Source organism: Aspergillus melleus (genome assembly GCF_016097325.1).
Source record: "Aspergillus melleus strain CBS 546.65 chromosome Unknown contig5, whole genome shotgun sequence".
Classification (NCBI taxonomy): Eukaryota; Fungi; Ascomycota; class Eurotiomycetes; order Eurotiales; family Aspergillaceae; genus Aspergillus; species Aspergillus melleus.
The window spans coordinates 1,543,033-1,557,921 of NW_025763374.1; the positions used below are offsets into that span (position 1 = coordinate 1,543,033).

The 14,889-nt window shown below is 52.0% G+C and overlaps 7 protein-coding genes across 7 annotated transcripts; 4 read left to right on the plus strand and 3 right to left on the minus strand.

Moving 5' to 3' along the window:
* Positions 1-77: 77 nt before the first annotated feature.
* On the plus strand, positions 78-1,898 carry LDX57_008972 (transcription factor TFIIIB subunit BDP1; the record flags this gene model as incomplete). Its single annotated transcript, XM_046090693.1, has 2 exons — positions 78-105; positions 163-1,898. 2 exons carry the CDS (start codon positions 78-80, stop codon positions 1,896-1,898), a joined length of 1,764 nt encoding a protein of 587 aa, XP_045946668.1.
* Positions 1,899-2,215: 317 nt separating this feature from the next.
* On the minus strand, positions 2,216-3,187 carry LDX57_008973 (DUF1183 domain protein; the record flags this gene model as incomplete). The annotated part of the gene is made up of 1 exon (XM_046090694.1): positions 2,216-3,187. The coding sequence occupies one exon, from the start codon at positions 3,185-3,187 to the stop codon at positions 2,216-2,218; it is 972 nt and encodes a 323-aa protein (XP_045946669.1).
* A 306-nt stretch (positions 3,188-3,493) lies between these two features.
* On the plus strand, positions 3,494-5,093 carry mmm1 (ERMES complex subunit MMM1; the record flags this gene model as incomplete). The annotated part of the gene is made up of 3 exons (XM_046090695.1): positions 3,494-3,509; positions 3,566-3,596; positions 3,653-5,093. 3 exons carry the CDS (start codon positions 3,494-3,496, stop codon positions 5,091-5,093), a joined length of 1,488 nt encoding a protein of 495 aa, XP_045946670.1.
* Positions 5,094-5,384: 291 nt separating this feature from the next.
* On the minus strand, positions 5,385-6,139 carry ADI1_3 (acireductone dioxygenase (Ni2+-requiring); the record flags this gene model as incomplete). The annotated part of the gene is made up of 3 exons (XM_046090696.1): positions 5,385-5,519; positions 5,615-5,986; positions 6,110-6,139. The coding sequence occupies 3 exons, from the start codon at positions 6,137-6,139 to the stop codon at positions 5,385-5,387; spliced, it is 537 nt and encodes a 178-aa protein (XP_045946671.1).
* A 361-nt stretch (positions 6,140-6,500) lies between these two features.
* On the plus strand, positions 6,501-8,663 carry MTO1 (tRNA modification protein MTO1; the record flags this gene model as incomplete). Its single annotated transcript, XM_046090697.1, has 2 exons — positions 6,501-6,610; positions 6,680-8,663. 2 exons carry the CDS (start codon positions 6,501-6,503, stop codon positions 8,661-8,663), a joined length of 2,094 nt encoding a protein of 697 aa, XP_045946672.1.
* A 1,120-nt stretch (positions 8,664-9,783) lies between these two features.
* On the minus strand, positions 9,784-10,719 carry LDX57_008977 (uncharacterized protein; the record flags this gene model as incomplete). The annotated part of the gene is made up of 1 exon (XM_046090698.1): positions 9,784-10,719. One exon carries the CDS (start codon positions 10,717-10,719, stop codon positions 9,784-9,786), a length of 936 nt encoding a protein of 311 aa, XP_045946673.1.
* A 421-nt stretch (positions 10,720-11,140) lies between these two features.
* Positions 11,141-13,365, plus strand: LDX57_008978 (transcription factor domain-containing protein; the record flags this gene model as incomplete). The annotated part of the gene is made up of 3 exons (XM_046090699.1): positions 11,141-11,198; positions 11,269-12,085; positions 12,138-13,365. 3 exons carry the CDS (start codon positions 11,141-11,143, stop codon positions 13,363-13,365), a joined length of 2,103 nt encoding a protein of 700 aa, XP_045946674.1.
* Positions 13,366-14,889: the final 1,524 nt, after the last annotated feature.

A 14,889-nucleotide genomic window follows, 5' to 3' on the forward strand; every position in this document is an offset into this window, starting at 1 on the left:
AGACTTTTGCGCTCTCTCTCTTCCTCTCTCCGACAAGCCCGTCTCCCCCCGTCAGTCAGCTATGACCGTCGTTGAAGATGAAGTCCTTCTCAAGCTCTGCCATCAGTAGGTCCTCCCCTATATCCTATTGCTTGCTCTCTTCTAACCTCTACCCTCCTACAGATAAGTCGGGCAAGAAATTTGCCCCCAAGGCCCCCGTCCGACGCGCTGCCCCAGCTCCTCCTCGGCGCCCCAGTGTCGCTTCTCAACCCTCAGTTTCTCAACCCTCGCCTTCCCAAACTCCTCAGCCTGCGACCGAGACCGCGACTCCCGAACCTAGTCAAGTAGCTTCGATTGCGGAACCACCCGCTCCTGTCGAGACAGCAATTCCCCAGCCGTCTGCGACCCAGACTGCCAATGTAAAACCATCTTCGTCTGCGACAGCCATCCCGATTCCTCGTTCGACGCGAAAGCCTTCAGTCTCTGCAGTGACTCCCGCTCCCCCCCGTGAAGCTCCTACGCCCTCACAGCCGCCTCAACCCTCGCAATCCTCTCAGCCTTCCCAGCCTTCCCCGCCCCCACCTAGCACCTCACACGTTGACCCCACCCCGCTGCCTTCGACCGATGCAGCTGATAAGCAAACTCGAAACGATGCTCCTGTGATTGAACATGAAAGACTTGATGGGCCTAATGTCCGCGAAGAACCCCCAGCGCCCGAGTCGCGCAGCGTTTCCGTTTCCGAGCCCCCTACTGAAATTCGACCCTCGAAACGCGTCAAGATCACCTCGGACATCAGGTCTACTATCACAGAGCCACAGCCTTCGATAGAGACCCCTCAACTTATCACACCGCCTGCAACGCAGACTCCTGCAGCTGAGTCTACGACGGAAAGCCAGGACACTTCTGAACCGCCTGTTACCACCGATGCAAGCCAAAAGACCACGAAATCGAGGAAGAGAAGGGCACCCAAGGATGGAAGCACCGCGACGAAAACGAGAGAGAGAAAACCGCGAGCGCGCAAGCAGCGTGAGCCAACTCCCGAGGGCTCTGAACAGGTTGAGATCGCACCGGGGGTCATGAAGATGTCAGAACTATGCAAGGACTTGCGGACGGGAAAGAAATCTAAGCGAGAAGCCGAACTTCGCAAACTAGAACTGGCCGAGCAGGAACGGAAGCAGGCGGCGCAACAGGAAGGTGCACCTGAGGAGCCACCCGCAGTGAAGCAGAACGACAATGCCAGCGAGCCTCCGGCAGGGGAAAATGGGGCAGATCAGTCCCAAAATGGTCCGGTGATGAGAATTGTGAATGGAGAGATTGTGCTCGATACTTCGTCTTTACAAGTTGACCGACACGCTGCAGCGGCGAGGAGCTACGGAGACTTGGAGGATGTGGTGGAAAATTCGTTTACACGCAAGATCAATCAGTCTACTTACGGAAAGCGCACCAAAACGGAATCGTGGGACGAGGACCTAACGGATCTTTTTTACAAAGGGTTGCGCATGTTCGGCACAGATTTCATGATGATCAGTAAACTATTTCCTGGGAGGTCTAGACGCCAGATAAAGTTGAAATTCAACAAAGAAGAACGCCGCGACCCTGGCCGCATAAAAGACACCCTACTGGGTCCGCGAGAGACATTCGATATCCAGTCGTATTCGGAGATGACCAACACGGTCTTCGACGACCCAAAGGTTATACAGCAGGAGCTGGATGAAGAAAAGAAACGCATTGAAGAACAGCACGCAAAGGAAAAACAGGCTCAGGAAGAACTTCTCCACAATCCAGATGGCGCCGCCGAAGGGGCGGATCCCGACAAGCCTAACACTGCGCCTACTAAGGGAAAGCGTAACAAGAAGCAAGCTAAAGACATGGGTGGTGGACAGGAGGAGATCCTGGGCACGATCGATGACTTTCCTTGATTTCGACCCGCGAGCTTAACGTGATTTGGATTTAGCATAGTTCTAATGAGATACCGAGTCAGGTGTTAATTGGCGTTTCTTGCTTTCTTTGGCAGGGTGGGTTGGTTAGGAGTTTTACTTCATGCTTGGTAATGGTTATGATGATTACGATTATATCCTGCAGCGGCTTTTGAAGTTGGGTTTGCCTTGTATGTTTGTGATATCTTCGTCCCATGGGCTTTTCATTCAGAAATCTTCTTTTGCATTCCGAGGCTCTCTTTGGCCAGTGTACCAGTCTTTAGATGTAGGAAGCAAGGGCAGTGTCTGGGTTGAGATTCCTATCGGCGCCTGGTTGATCCAAAGCCAGTACTCGTAGTAGTGGCATCAGAGTATTGAAACGCAGACCGCGAGCTGCCTTGTCCCGAGTCATATGAGTTGTTCCGGTGCCTGGATGATGACGGCTGTCGGTTCGTAAATGCAGACGAGTTATAACCGCTTTGCCTTCTGCCGAGATTGTACCCAGCCGCGGCACCTCCCAACGCGCCGGTCCAAAACCCAGGTCTCCATCCACGAGAGCTATCAGGATGAGTGCTATATGGCGGCGGAGGGTCATAATACGGGCCTCCTCCTCCGCCTCCGCCTCCACCGCCACCATCACCACCAGATCCACCACCCCAGCCACGGCCAGGCGTACGGCGTCTTCGATCACCTTGACCCCCAAAGCATTGGATCACCATGGGCACCAATATATACGCGAAAACTGCGGCGATGAACCCATAAAATATGATATCCCCAACCACAGCCAGTAGCTTCTGCCATTTATTACGCGCAATACCCTGCGACAAATTGTCGTCGTGTTGTCGTCCGAATTTCTTCTCGCCCAGGTCCGTCAAGAGGAGCCGGTATTCAACGCCACAGCTACCTTTCAAGACCCAAGGATCGTCCGCATTCCGGTATCCTTCACAAATCACGTCCGTCGAGCCCAGTTTGAGTTCTGGTGGTAGTGAAGCGGTGCAAGTCCACTGAACATCTTCTTCGTTATAGTCGGAGCCGGCGTTGGTGCACCGCATCACATCAATTGGGTACGATTGGCAGATTTTCTTCGATGGCCCAACGCATTGTAGTTGGGGGATCGGAGAAACGCGACGAGAGGAAGTGAGTCGATCTCCTCGGAGCGTCAAAGTCTGGACATTGGAGAGTAGGATGGCTTTGTTGCCTGGTGGTTTTGGCGAGGATGCGCCGCCATAAGAGAGAACGGAGGCTGGTAGGAGAAAAGCCAGGAAAAGCTGCGGTATAGTCGGGTGATGCATGGTTAGTGAGTGGCTAGATATTAGTTTCCCATACCATCGTAAGCAAGATGATCGTGTCAGGTAGATGTAGTTAGTTGGTTATAGTCGAGATGAAGGAAGATCAGGCCAGGTCGATCAAAGTCCCGATCGGGCAGTTCCAGCGCTAGTCCGCATTTGGCGGCTCCAACTTTCTTTGTCTTCGCGATTTAAATTATTATTTCATAATCTGGAACGACGTTCTTCTCCAACAACCCGTGGGGCCCTCCATTTCAGCTTCGGGCCTGGCAATGGGTTGAGCATCCCCATCGACTGATACATCGCCGGAAAATGAATTTCCAACAAGGTTAGACAACAACGCCTTTTCTGGTCTTTATGAGCTCTTGACTGACGAATAGCTAGGTGAACCCTCGCCCGTCCCGGCTCCGTCCTCGTACGTCACTCAATCCAGATCTCCCTAGTCTCGCTGGATCTAATCGAATGCCGTAGATTGTCGTTTACGCAAGGATTCCTCCTTGGACAGCTCTCCGTTGTACTCCTGATCGGGGCTTTCATCAAGTTCTTTATCTTTGGTGAAGCACCGCCTCCGCCGTCTCGCGGTCTGCGCTCCGCCACACACCGTCGCTCCAATTCGATCTATACCATTTCACCGAACGATGCATCCAATGTTTCCAGATCGTTAAGGGAAAAGCCCTCGACTTCCAACGTCCTTCGTCCAGTCCCATCTTCTTCAACCAACACCCGATCCATCCTTCGGAAAACCTACTACAGCGCCATTCCTACAAATCCTGTGAAGCATGGCCGTCACAGGGTCCATCACTCCTCCCACCAACCGGAATCGTTGGATTGGTTCAACGTCCTGATTGCCCAAACGATTGCCCAGTATCGACAAACCGCGTATCTGCTGAAAGACTCGCCCACGTCGTCGATTCTTAGCTCGTTAACAGCAGCGTTAAACAACCCCGAAAAGAAGCCTTCATTCATAGACAAGATCGCGGTGACGGACATATCCCTTGGCGAGGAGTTTCCGATTTTCAGCAATTGTCGCATCATCGCGGTGGATGATCCCAACTCCGATGGTGGGAGGCTTCAGGCATTGATGGACGTTGACTTGAGCGATGACAATCTCTCAATTGCTATCGAGACCTCTTTGCTGATGAACTATCCCAAACCATGTTCCGCAATCCTCCCAGTGGGCCTATCTATATCAGTTGTCCGATTCTCGGGGACATTGTGCATATCTCTTGTACCTGCGTCTACGCCTCCCCTTGACACTCCGTCTCCATCGCCTCCTCCCCCTGCAGCGGATGCTGCCAATGCCAGCTCACGGCCCAAAAACAACTCGGACAGAACCCATCCTCAGTCCGCCAATACACAAGGGGGCGCTGATGGTGAAGGCCCACAAAAAACCGGCACTCCGAAGAGCAATGTCGCGTTCTCGTTTCTGCCGGATTACCGGCTGGATCTTTCCGTCCGATCACTTATCGGGTCGCGTAGCAGACTTCAAGATGTGCCTAAGGTGGCCCAGTTAGTCGAAGCTCGGGTCCATGCCTGGTTTGAGGAGCGAGTCGTTGAACCCCGAGTGCAGGTGGTAGGGTTACCGGACCTATGGCCTCGGATGGGCAGAACAGGAGTCCGGACAGGCGAGGACTCGGAGACCGGCTCCAACGCAGCATCTCGGTCCGCCATGTCGGCCGACATGGGCAACCCGCTTCGCGACGACGAAAGCGATCGGGAACCAGAAGGCCTCCGGTATCGGGGAGGGCTGGGAACGCGGCGACCGTTTGACAGCGCCTCACGCTCCAGCAGCTTCAACGTTGAGACCGGGGGGTTCCGAAGCCACAGTATGACTCGAGAGCACAGTGCCGGAGGCATGAGTGATCCATTCCACATGCCCGGCTCGATGCCTGATGGCGCAATGACAAATTAAAGCACGCCGGTGTTTGTTCGAGACTGGTGTTGAGAATTTTATAACGATTTCAAGAAGAGCATTCTATCTGGGAAATGAACATTATAACATAACACAGGAATGGCCATTTTAGGTATGAAATGAGAAAAAACGTGTCATAATATCATAGGCTTGATATGTACAAAATCATCAAGATCAGCTCTGTCATTCAATAGAAATTCACCCAATGACCACAGGCGTATTGATGCTCAAAATGCAACCCGCTCAGCCAGACATGGTCTGGCAAGCACCGCTTAAATTTTGTCAGAGCATTTAGTTTGCAGCAAGAGCAGGAGTAGGAAGCGTCTCAAGATACGACTTGCGATGCTTGTTGGCATCAACCTCATCGCTTCGGTTCAGCGGCGTCCATTTAGGCTCCTCCTGGAAGAGACGCATAGCCTTGACATACTATACAAGAACCACCAAATCAGCGATCCGCCATGACAACTCATCCAACATCCCATAATCCAAAAGGGAGGAGGGGGGATAAGACCCAAACTCACATTCTTATCATCCGTCGTAAAACGATGGTAGATACCGGCGGGCAGAATAATCAGATCATCCTTGGACAGCCTGATGCGCACCCACTCATCGCCCTGGCCGCGGACATCGAAGTAGCCCTCACCGTCACGGATGTACCGAATCTCCTCGTCCTCGTGGAGATGCTCAGCAAAGAACATCTTCACCTTGTCCTCGTATACGTCGCCCATGGTCTGGGGCGAGACCGTCACCTCGTCGCGGTTCTTGTAGCCGCGCTCCGCGGCCAGGGCGTCGACGATGTCAATGGTAGGGCAGTGGCGGTAGATCACGCCCAGGGAGGCGAGGTAGGATTCGGAGACGGGGTTGCCGGAGTCGTGGGGCTCGCGCTGGTCGCCCTGTTTTTACGCGTAAGGCATTGAAGTCAGCGATTGCGGTTGGGTGATGCTAGATAAGTAGATCCTGGAAGACGAGGGGTGGAGGGGTTGTTGTGAAGGGTCGCGGGAACTGGAGGTACGTACCGGCTTGTTATCGTACCAGTATGCCTTCATTGTGGATATTGATGCTTGAGTCTGATCGCAACTGAGAGGATTCGATGCTAAACGGGAAATAACTGAGAGCTTCGGAAGGTAAAGAGAAGGAGATCAAGAGAAAAAAGACCCGCGGGGTTGAGGAGAATGAGAAAATGCTGCCCCGCAATTGGTTCTTCGGCGATGGCGCAAGAGTCGCGCAGATTACGTCAGCCATGGATTTTCACCGCCTTCGGAGATAAGCCCGGGCCACGTGATTGCGGAAGAACCGCGGACTTTTTTTTCTTTTGGTTGTTTTTGCGCCGCTCCGACAGATTGAGTTGCCTACCTTCCCTGCTGCAGGACATTTCTTTTGAATTCTCCCGCTCAGGAATCCCACATCATGTTGGCCTTTCGATCACGGTCGGTGGCCGTTGTCCCACGGAGTTACTCCGTTCGTCCTCGCGTCACAAGGACCTTTCGTGGTCTGGCCACTGTTGCCGATGGCGCTCGGTATGTTGATCGTTTTTCTGGTTTACAGGTCCGCTCCAGTCAAGAGTACTAACAGCCTGACTTCGATAGACCCTACGATGTCGTCGTCATTGGTGGTGGACATGCCGGATCAGAAGCCTGTGCTGCGGCAGCTCGCTCCGGCGCCCGCACGGCGCTGATCACCCCGTCGCTCTCGAACATCGGTGTCTGCTCGTGTAACCCGAGTTTTGGAGGCATTGGCAAAGGTACAATGATCCGTGAAGTGGATGCTATGGACGGAGTTGCGGGGCGCATCATCGACAAGGCCGGTATAATGTTCCGGTTCCTCAACCGATCCAAAGGACCCGCTGTCTGGGGACCGCGCGCCCAGATCGATCGTGACCTATACAAAGGATACATGCAGGAGGAGCTGCTGCAGACGGAGGGACTGAGTATTCTGGAAGGCAAAGTGGCGGATATCGTGATTTCGACGGACGGGATGGAAAACAGCACGGGTCCAGCCAAGGGCAAGATCGTGGGTGTCAAACTCGAAACCGGCGAAGTCATCCCCACTGGCCGGGTGGTTATCACGACGGGTACTTTCCTGGGAGGTGAGATTCATATCGGTCTCAAGGTTTTCCCCTCGGGTCGTATCGGTGAAGCCGCTACTTTCGGACTGAGCAAATCCCTCCGCGAGGCGGGCTTCCAGCTTGGTCGGCTCAAGACCGGAACACCGCCGCGACTAGACATGAAAACGATCGACTTCAAGCCGTTAGAGATTCACCAAGGAGAGTCGCCTCCGCAGCCTTTCTCGTATCTCAACAAAAGGGTGCAAGTGGACACAGAAGACCAGCTTCCGTGCTGGATCACGCGGACAAACGAAGCTACCCATGACATTGTCCGGGCCAACTTGGATAAGTCAGTACACATTCGCGAGACGGTCAAGGGACCGAGATACTGCCCATCCTTGGAGTCCAAGATTATCCGGTTCCATGAGAAGAAGAGTCATTTGATCTGGCTGGAGCCGGAAGGGTTCGCGCCTAATGAGGTGATCTATCCGAATGGAATTTCCATGACCATTCCAGAGGATGCTCAGCTTGCTATGTTGAAGACCATCCGTGGTCTTGAGAATGTACACATGCTCCAGCCAGGTTACGGCGTGGAATACGACTACATTGACCCTCGCAATCTCTGGCCCACGCTCGAAACCAAGCTTATTAGCGGTCTTTACCTTGCCGGACAAATCAACGGCACCACTGGCTACGAAGAAGCGGCAGGACAAGGAATAATCGCCGGAGCCAATGCCGGTCTGGCCGCCCAGAACAGGGTGCCGCTCACCCTCAGCCGTGCAGACGGGTTCATCGGTATCATGATCGACGACCTGATCACCAAGGGCGTGTCTGAGCCCTACCGCATGTTCACAACCCGCAGTGAGTACCGGATCACGACTCGGTCCGACAACGCCGACATGCGCCTGACGGCCAAGGCGTTCAAGGCGGGCATCGTCTCGGACAAGCGCTGGCAGCATTTCCGCGACATCGCAGCGCAAATCAAAGAGCTCACGGCTCTCCTCCACAACACGAAAAAGACCGCCCACGCGTGGAACCGCCTGGGCTTCGAGGCTCGCGTCGACTCCTCCACGCGCTCCGCCCTCGACCTTCTCCACGTCAAAGGCATCGAACTCGACTCCCTGATCCCCTTTATTGACTCGCCCTCCGGAACCACCTACACTTCCTCCTCCTTCGCCCCCGAGATCAAAACCCGCGTTGCTATTGAAAAGCACTACGAGCACGTCGCCGCCCGGCAGGAGGCCGCCGCCCGGAAATTCCTGCAGGATGAGGGCCTTCTCCTTCCCGCCGATATGGATTACCAACAGGTCCACGGTCTCAGCAGCGAAGAGAAGCAGGCTCTCGAGCGCGCCCGACCCGTCAGCGTCGGTATGGCGCGGCGTATCGAAGGTGTTACCCCGGTCGGAGCCCTGTTCCTACTTCCGTATGCGCGGAGAGATACCCCTATAGACGCCGAGTCTACGGCGGAACTTGATGCCGACACCGAGAATTTGGAAGTCACTCCGGACACTCAACTAGGCAATTGAGAGAAAGAAAGAATGTAAATGAAAGAGGTTGTGGGGCAGCATACCCCTTTGCGTCACTCGCGCACCACACTCTCTTTCTCTCAACGATCTTCTCTCATCGTCCAAAGCTAATACCCATGCATTCAACGGCGAAATTGTACGATATCTAATCATCTTCGGGCTTTTTATGTTTTGTGAGATTCAAACTAGCGAGAGGACCAGCTCACGGCGCATCACGGAAGGAAAGGGATAATTAAGCATGGTAGTCGAATTCGACGACCAGATTCACATCACGCTAATTATGTATATTATTCGGTTTTTAAATTTCTCATCTACACTGGACATATGATATAGTACCAATTCACCGACACTGGGGCAAACCCTCGTCTTGAGATAAACGAACACCCGCATGAATAGGCAGCTAATGTAGAAATATTATTTGCTATGCTGTAGCTAATACCCTACCTTTTCTCTAGATAACCCTGCTCCGACTGGTCAGTTCTTTCGGTGTTTGGCCAGAGATCATTTCTTTCTAAGGTTTAAGATAGGTTATTACATATACCTACAATGCACATATAAAGAGGAAAGTTTTAGCATCTTAGATTAGTAGACATGCCGGCTATAGAATCAAGACAAAGACCCTCCTTCTGATGTACTACTATACTTGTAATGAAACGTCAGTGGAGAGATGATCGAAAAGATGAAGCTATACGGGGACATTGACATTTCTTCCTACCGGAACTATTGGTCGGAGATTCGATATCTAATCCTTTGTATAACTGCCCATATCGTACCAAGGTCTTCAAGAAAACCATATGCATGTATGTAGCACAGCACAATATACTTTATATCTGGTTACAGTGCACCATGCGCGTTAGCCTTCGCTGGGGCCGGCTCTACACATGCTGTGATACACGAGGTAGTATATAATCATTTCTTTCAGGTCTTGAGACATATAGGGCTTACTTGTTTCTTAAATCAGAGTGCTTAGAAATGTAGATACAAGTCATTTTAATCGCGAAAGACTTCTAACCAATGAAATTAGTCTAATGGCGTTGAAGTTGTAAACCAAGATATATATATACAGCAGCTCAATCATCTACATAGTATATCAACATAACAACCTCACAACACTCGCGTTTCAAGCATTTTGGCTCCCTGAGTCATCACCCTCGGTCTTAGCAGTCTGGTCTCGAAGTCGAGTATAGTCACCAGGGCCCCCGCAACCGTTCGGCACGAAGAAGCGCCTGTCGATACGGCTGAATGTCAACAGACTCAGAATGAGCACCTCGAAGACAAAGATGAAAACGAAAAAGCACGCTTTTGAGTCAAACCACCCGGGATTGGTTCTTGGACGAAGAGGACTCCAGTTAACTCCGGCCTTGAACCCGGCATTAAAGACGCATAGCCCTGCGGATAGGATCATGATAATCATTTTGGCGCTCATGCTGCCCTCCCCGAACGTTTCTTCGTCCTTGGATCTCGGTAGACACAACGCCACGGCGATATGGAGGAACGGGAGGCAGGAGAAGACGAGGAAATAGGTGAGCGACGCGAGTTGGATGTCGCGACAGATGGACTTGGTATGAGGGTTCAGCGTGTAGACCGATACAACCATGGCCGTGATCACCATGACCAGGGCGGCGAAGATGGCGAAGTACAGAGCTTTGCAGAGTATCCGATAGACTGGATTCCATCCGATGTGAGGTTGCTTTGCTCGGAGGATTCTTTGCGACAGAATGAAGTTGACGATGTAGATGATGAGAATACCGGCATTCACGAAGATGCCTGCCGCGATCGCAAGTCGGACATTGTGTTGTCGGTTCGCCCAGACGATGCGCAGAACGAGGGTGGTGATCCGTGCCATACAGAACCCAAACATTGCTCCTGATATCACAAACTTGTGGTTTCTGCGGAGGTTCTTCTGCAAGATTGTCATGTTGGTTGCAGCGAATGCGATGAAGATGGCGATAAACACTGCGCTGATCGGAACGTCGGTGGTTATCGAGGGGAGCTCTCCAAGGCTAGCTGTAGTGGAGGCGTATGGCCCTGATCGCGATTGCAACGATGAGAACATTGTTGCAACTGAGGAGATAGGGGAAGGGTTTGATATGGTCTTTGCGATGTGAGCTTTGTTTCATCTGTGATGGTCACGGTACCAGCAGCAGGAGGACTGCTTATATGTCCACGGATGCATGGCAGAAGAATCTGTAGAATACAATTTCAGGGTCCGAGCCATAAGGCTAGCGGCAAAATTCATCGTCGCGAAGGCCGAGAAACGAGAAAGGGAAGTTGTTGTTGATGGTTTGGGAAAGGATTCCCTCACTTCTCGGTCATAGCAGCCCCCGCGCGGACATCTTTTCGTCCGCGGACCGAGAACTTGTCCGCGCCAACAACGTCCGACTTCCCTGCTGCTGCTGCTGCTGCTTCACTAACAACTTCACCAAAGCTCCCGTTCTGTCGGACAAACTCCCCCTCGGTGGTTACACTCGCTAGCCATGCTAGGCAGCTTGGATCAACAGAGGGTTCGAAAGGGCACGAGAAGCTGTACCGAGTGTAAGTGGCCTGAGCTACCCAGCACCGGTGCTCTTATCAAAGGCGCCAGTGACCTGATCTCTCACGACAGGCAGACGACGCAAGGTTCGGTGCATTCGGCTCTCCGAGGACGCGCCGACCTGCCGGCGCTGCGAAGAGCGAGGCTCAACTTGCATTGCGCAGACATATACTCCCCATTCCAGACGGTCCCAGAGGCTCCCCTCGCGTTATCGCATAGCTCAACTTGAGTCTAAGGTTGCGAACTTGACCAAGTTTGTCCACGATGCGGAAATCAAGTCCGGAGATCGATCAACTTCCCAAACGGAGCTGGCTACTGAACCGACATTGAGTACGGATGAACTCGATCCTGACTCTAGCGACTCGGATTACGACGCCGTAGATCAACCGGCGCACCTTCGATCTCTATTCCAGAATGACTGGCTCAGCGTGGACCCCCAGCGACAAAACGGACATTCTCAAGATCGTAGAATCAAGGTTTCTGCTCATTTACACGACCGAGCGAGGCGAGCTCTTCAGAGGTTGATTCCGCCCAAGTCCCATGTTCTAACAATTGCACATTCTGCCTCACGATGGCTTCCTCTCGTATATAGCTTGTTTCCCCAACCAGGGGCTATCAAAACTCAACAAGAACTAGGCGAAAGCTTCGAGGATATGAACAGAGCGGATGTCGATCCGATTAGCCTTGCCTCGTGGTTACTCACGGTCGCTCTTACAGGCCAGCAAGTTCAAGGACAGGACAATGATCGAGGGTCCCAGGCCCAAAAATCCCACGAGTGGTCAAAATTCTGTCGAGCAGTTTCTGATACTGTGGAGACTACAATCTTGCCCCATGATAGATTGGTGAGCACCCTTTCTGGGCTTAGTATGGCTATGCATTTCTTCCGACTGTGGGTATATCCTTCCTGTCCTTTAGTCTGACTGTTTACTGACTTTGAGCAGTCAAATAGGCCGGGGGAACTTCCGAAAGGCATGGGTGCGTTTGCGACACATAGTCGCGATCGCAGAGATCATGGGACTGCCCAAGGCTTCTCAGGCGATCCAGAACGGCCGGGTTATCGGGACAGAAGGAAACGAGGCACAACATCAAAAGGCGCAGCTCTGGGACTCGATCATTTCCGGAAACGGACTCTTTGGGATGGTTATCAATCTTCCTCCTGATACTCGACGACACCCCCAAGCAAAGACGCAGGCACTTGTTATCGATGGCGTTGTCCAGCCACACGTGTACCTCCGTCGGTTGACGGATATCGCTGCAAAGGTACAACACCTGGATGATCTCAATCTGACGCCAGACTCGGGCTCTGAATTCTACAGCTCTACGCTGGCACTCATTGGAGAGCTCAAGTCCCTGACATCGCAGACCCCTAAGCAATGGTGGGCCCTAGACGAGGGCCCGGAGGTAAAACCTGACCACATGGTTCAGTTTATCCATAACAGTGTTATGGTGCGAACACACCTACCTTTTATCATGAGGCAAGATATTGGGGAAGAGTATGTCTACAGTCGTCTAGTATGCATGAATGCATGCGAGGAAGCAGCACGGCTCTATCGATTCCTTCGTGGGACGCTCCCGCCCGGGATATTCTGTGCGCGGATTCTAGATCTCCAGGTGTTTGTTACGACGGTGGTCCTCCTTCTCATATCACATAGCTCCTCGTGCTCGGGCAGATGGAGTTTTCCAGCGGACAAAGCAAAGACAGCCAGCACCGTCGAAGAAGTCACCAAGCTCATGATCGGACGATCTCATGACACACCAGGCTCTCATTTTGCTCACACCTGTGTTACCACTATCAATTCTCTGCATAGGCTACTCCAGCAGGATAGCCCTTCTCATTTACAAGACTTGACTTTACAGGTTCCTCTTCTCGGGAAGGTCAAGGTCCGACGGAATTTCCGTCAACAAGAGATGTCCATGGAGAGCAACGTTTCTGGGGTTGAAACAAACCCTAATGCGAGCAGGCCAAAGGAGTCGTCTGTTTCTCAACCGCAGTCCCTGTCAGAGCTCAACAGCTCCTCGCAACCACTACGAAACTGGGAATGGGACTTTCTGTCATGGTCCGTCGAGGACAACAGCGATAGCTACTTCCAAGATGCCCTGATGATGGACGATTTTGATCCCTTGACCATGTGGCCAGATACGTATAATGACGTTTCACTGATAGGCTGACGGCGCTTTACAAGAGTTATCGCATATAATTTATGGCTCTGCTTTCTGCGTTCTATGGAATGCGAAGGAGAAATAACGCTTACGATACCCACGCCCATATCAACATCATCATTCTAAACAATCAATTGCAATCATATACCGCAAATCCTTCTAATTACGTTTCAGGTATATTTCTTTTTTTCACTCTTTTCCTAAAGCATCTTCGATCTCTTACGGCTGTAGTCAATCCTTCTCCGCAGCTGAGACAGTAACGGTTTTTGTCCGACTAATCGCATTAATCCGAAAGTATAAATAAACTGAGACATCGCTTACAGGTTTGTTTCAGTTGCCATGTTTACGAAGGATCCTTAGCTCGGGCTTCAGGGGTATCTAGACCGTTTCTCATGCCTTATCCTCACCACCTCCTATCTAGAACCGCCCGGGTTAGTCTTAATTGCGAAATAATTAAAAGCTCGATACGGAGTACGGAGTAGACAAAGGGGCGATCATGCCATTCCTTCGCAACAGCCGCACGAATCGAATCCTTCGTCGATGGAATTCGTCTAATCCGGAGTTTTCTTCCATTCATATCAAGCTGAGAAATGCCGGACGATGATCGACAGAGGGACTATAGCCAAGAGCAGTAGGAGCAATTACTCTATCCAGGCTGTGCACCGGATGGAGTTCGTCATCTTAATCAACAATCAAGCCCGACGCAATAGTTAATTAGTCTAGTGTCATATCTACGCCTTCCATAATCCTTGTCATCGGCTTATTTTTTTTTTTTCTTTGACGCCTTGAATTTTTGCTTTCTTCAATCCAACATCCCAGTCTTTCGATGCAAAATTAAACTACACCGTAAGATAAAAACTGAAACCTCTCTCCCCCACGCCCAGTAGCAGAAGAAAGCGCGTCCTGCGTAACAAATCGCCCATCCCTCCACGCTCCACTTAGTTGCTGTACCATGTCATCATACCGCAGCTGCTGCGCAGATCTGCGTCTTAAACAGGTATTACGCCTTACCACTAGTCCTACCGGGCACCCAGGTCGCTCACCCTTCGGGCTGCCTAGTTCTAGGTAGGGTCTTCATGGGCACCGGGATGCCCCGGAGGGATCGGGAGAAGGGGACCCCTAACTTCGCAAGGGATAATCATCACTCTCTCACGTATCTAACTACTTTGTACTGTATGGTTATACACCTTCCTCGTCCGATGTCCAGGCTAGACCAGATTTTAGTCAGTCAGGCGAGTCAAGTCAAGTCTGTGGCGTACTCCGTAGAGGCAGCTCTGATTTCCAGCCCCCATATGTTGCTATGTGTAACTGAACTACGGAGTACTAACCAACAAAGATGAGGCAAGGTAGTCAGTCTCTGCTAACTCCAATGGGCGTGTAACCGCTAGACTATCGACAATAGTACGGTAGAACTTCCCTGGGAGAGCAGTCCTCCGTGGCTTGCCCTTCCATTCACTCCGTAGTTAGTCCGTACCCTTGAGTCCAGTCCCTCGCGACTCGAACTCGGACGTGGAGACGACTAGAAGTGCCAAG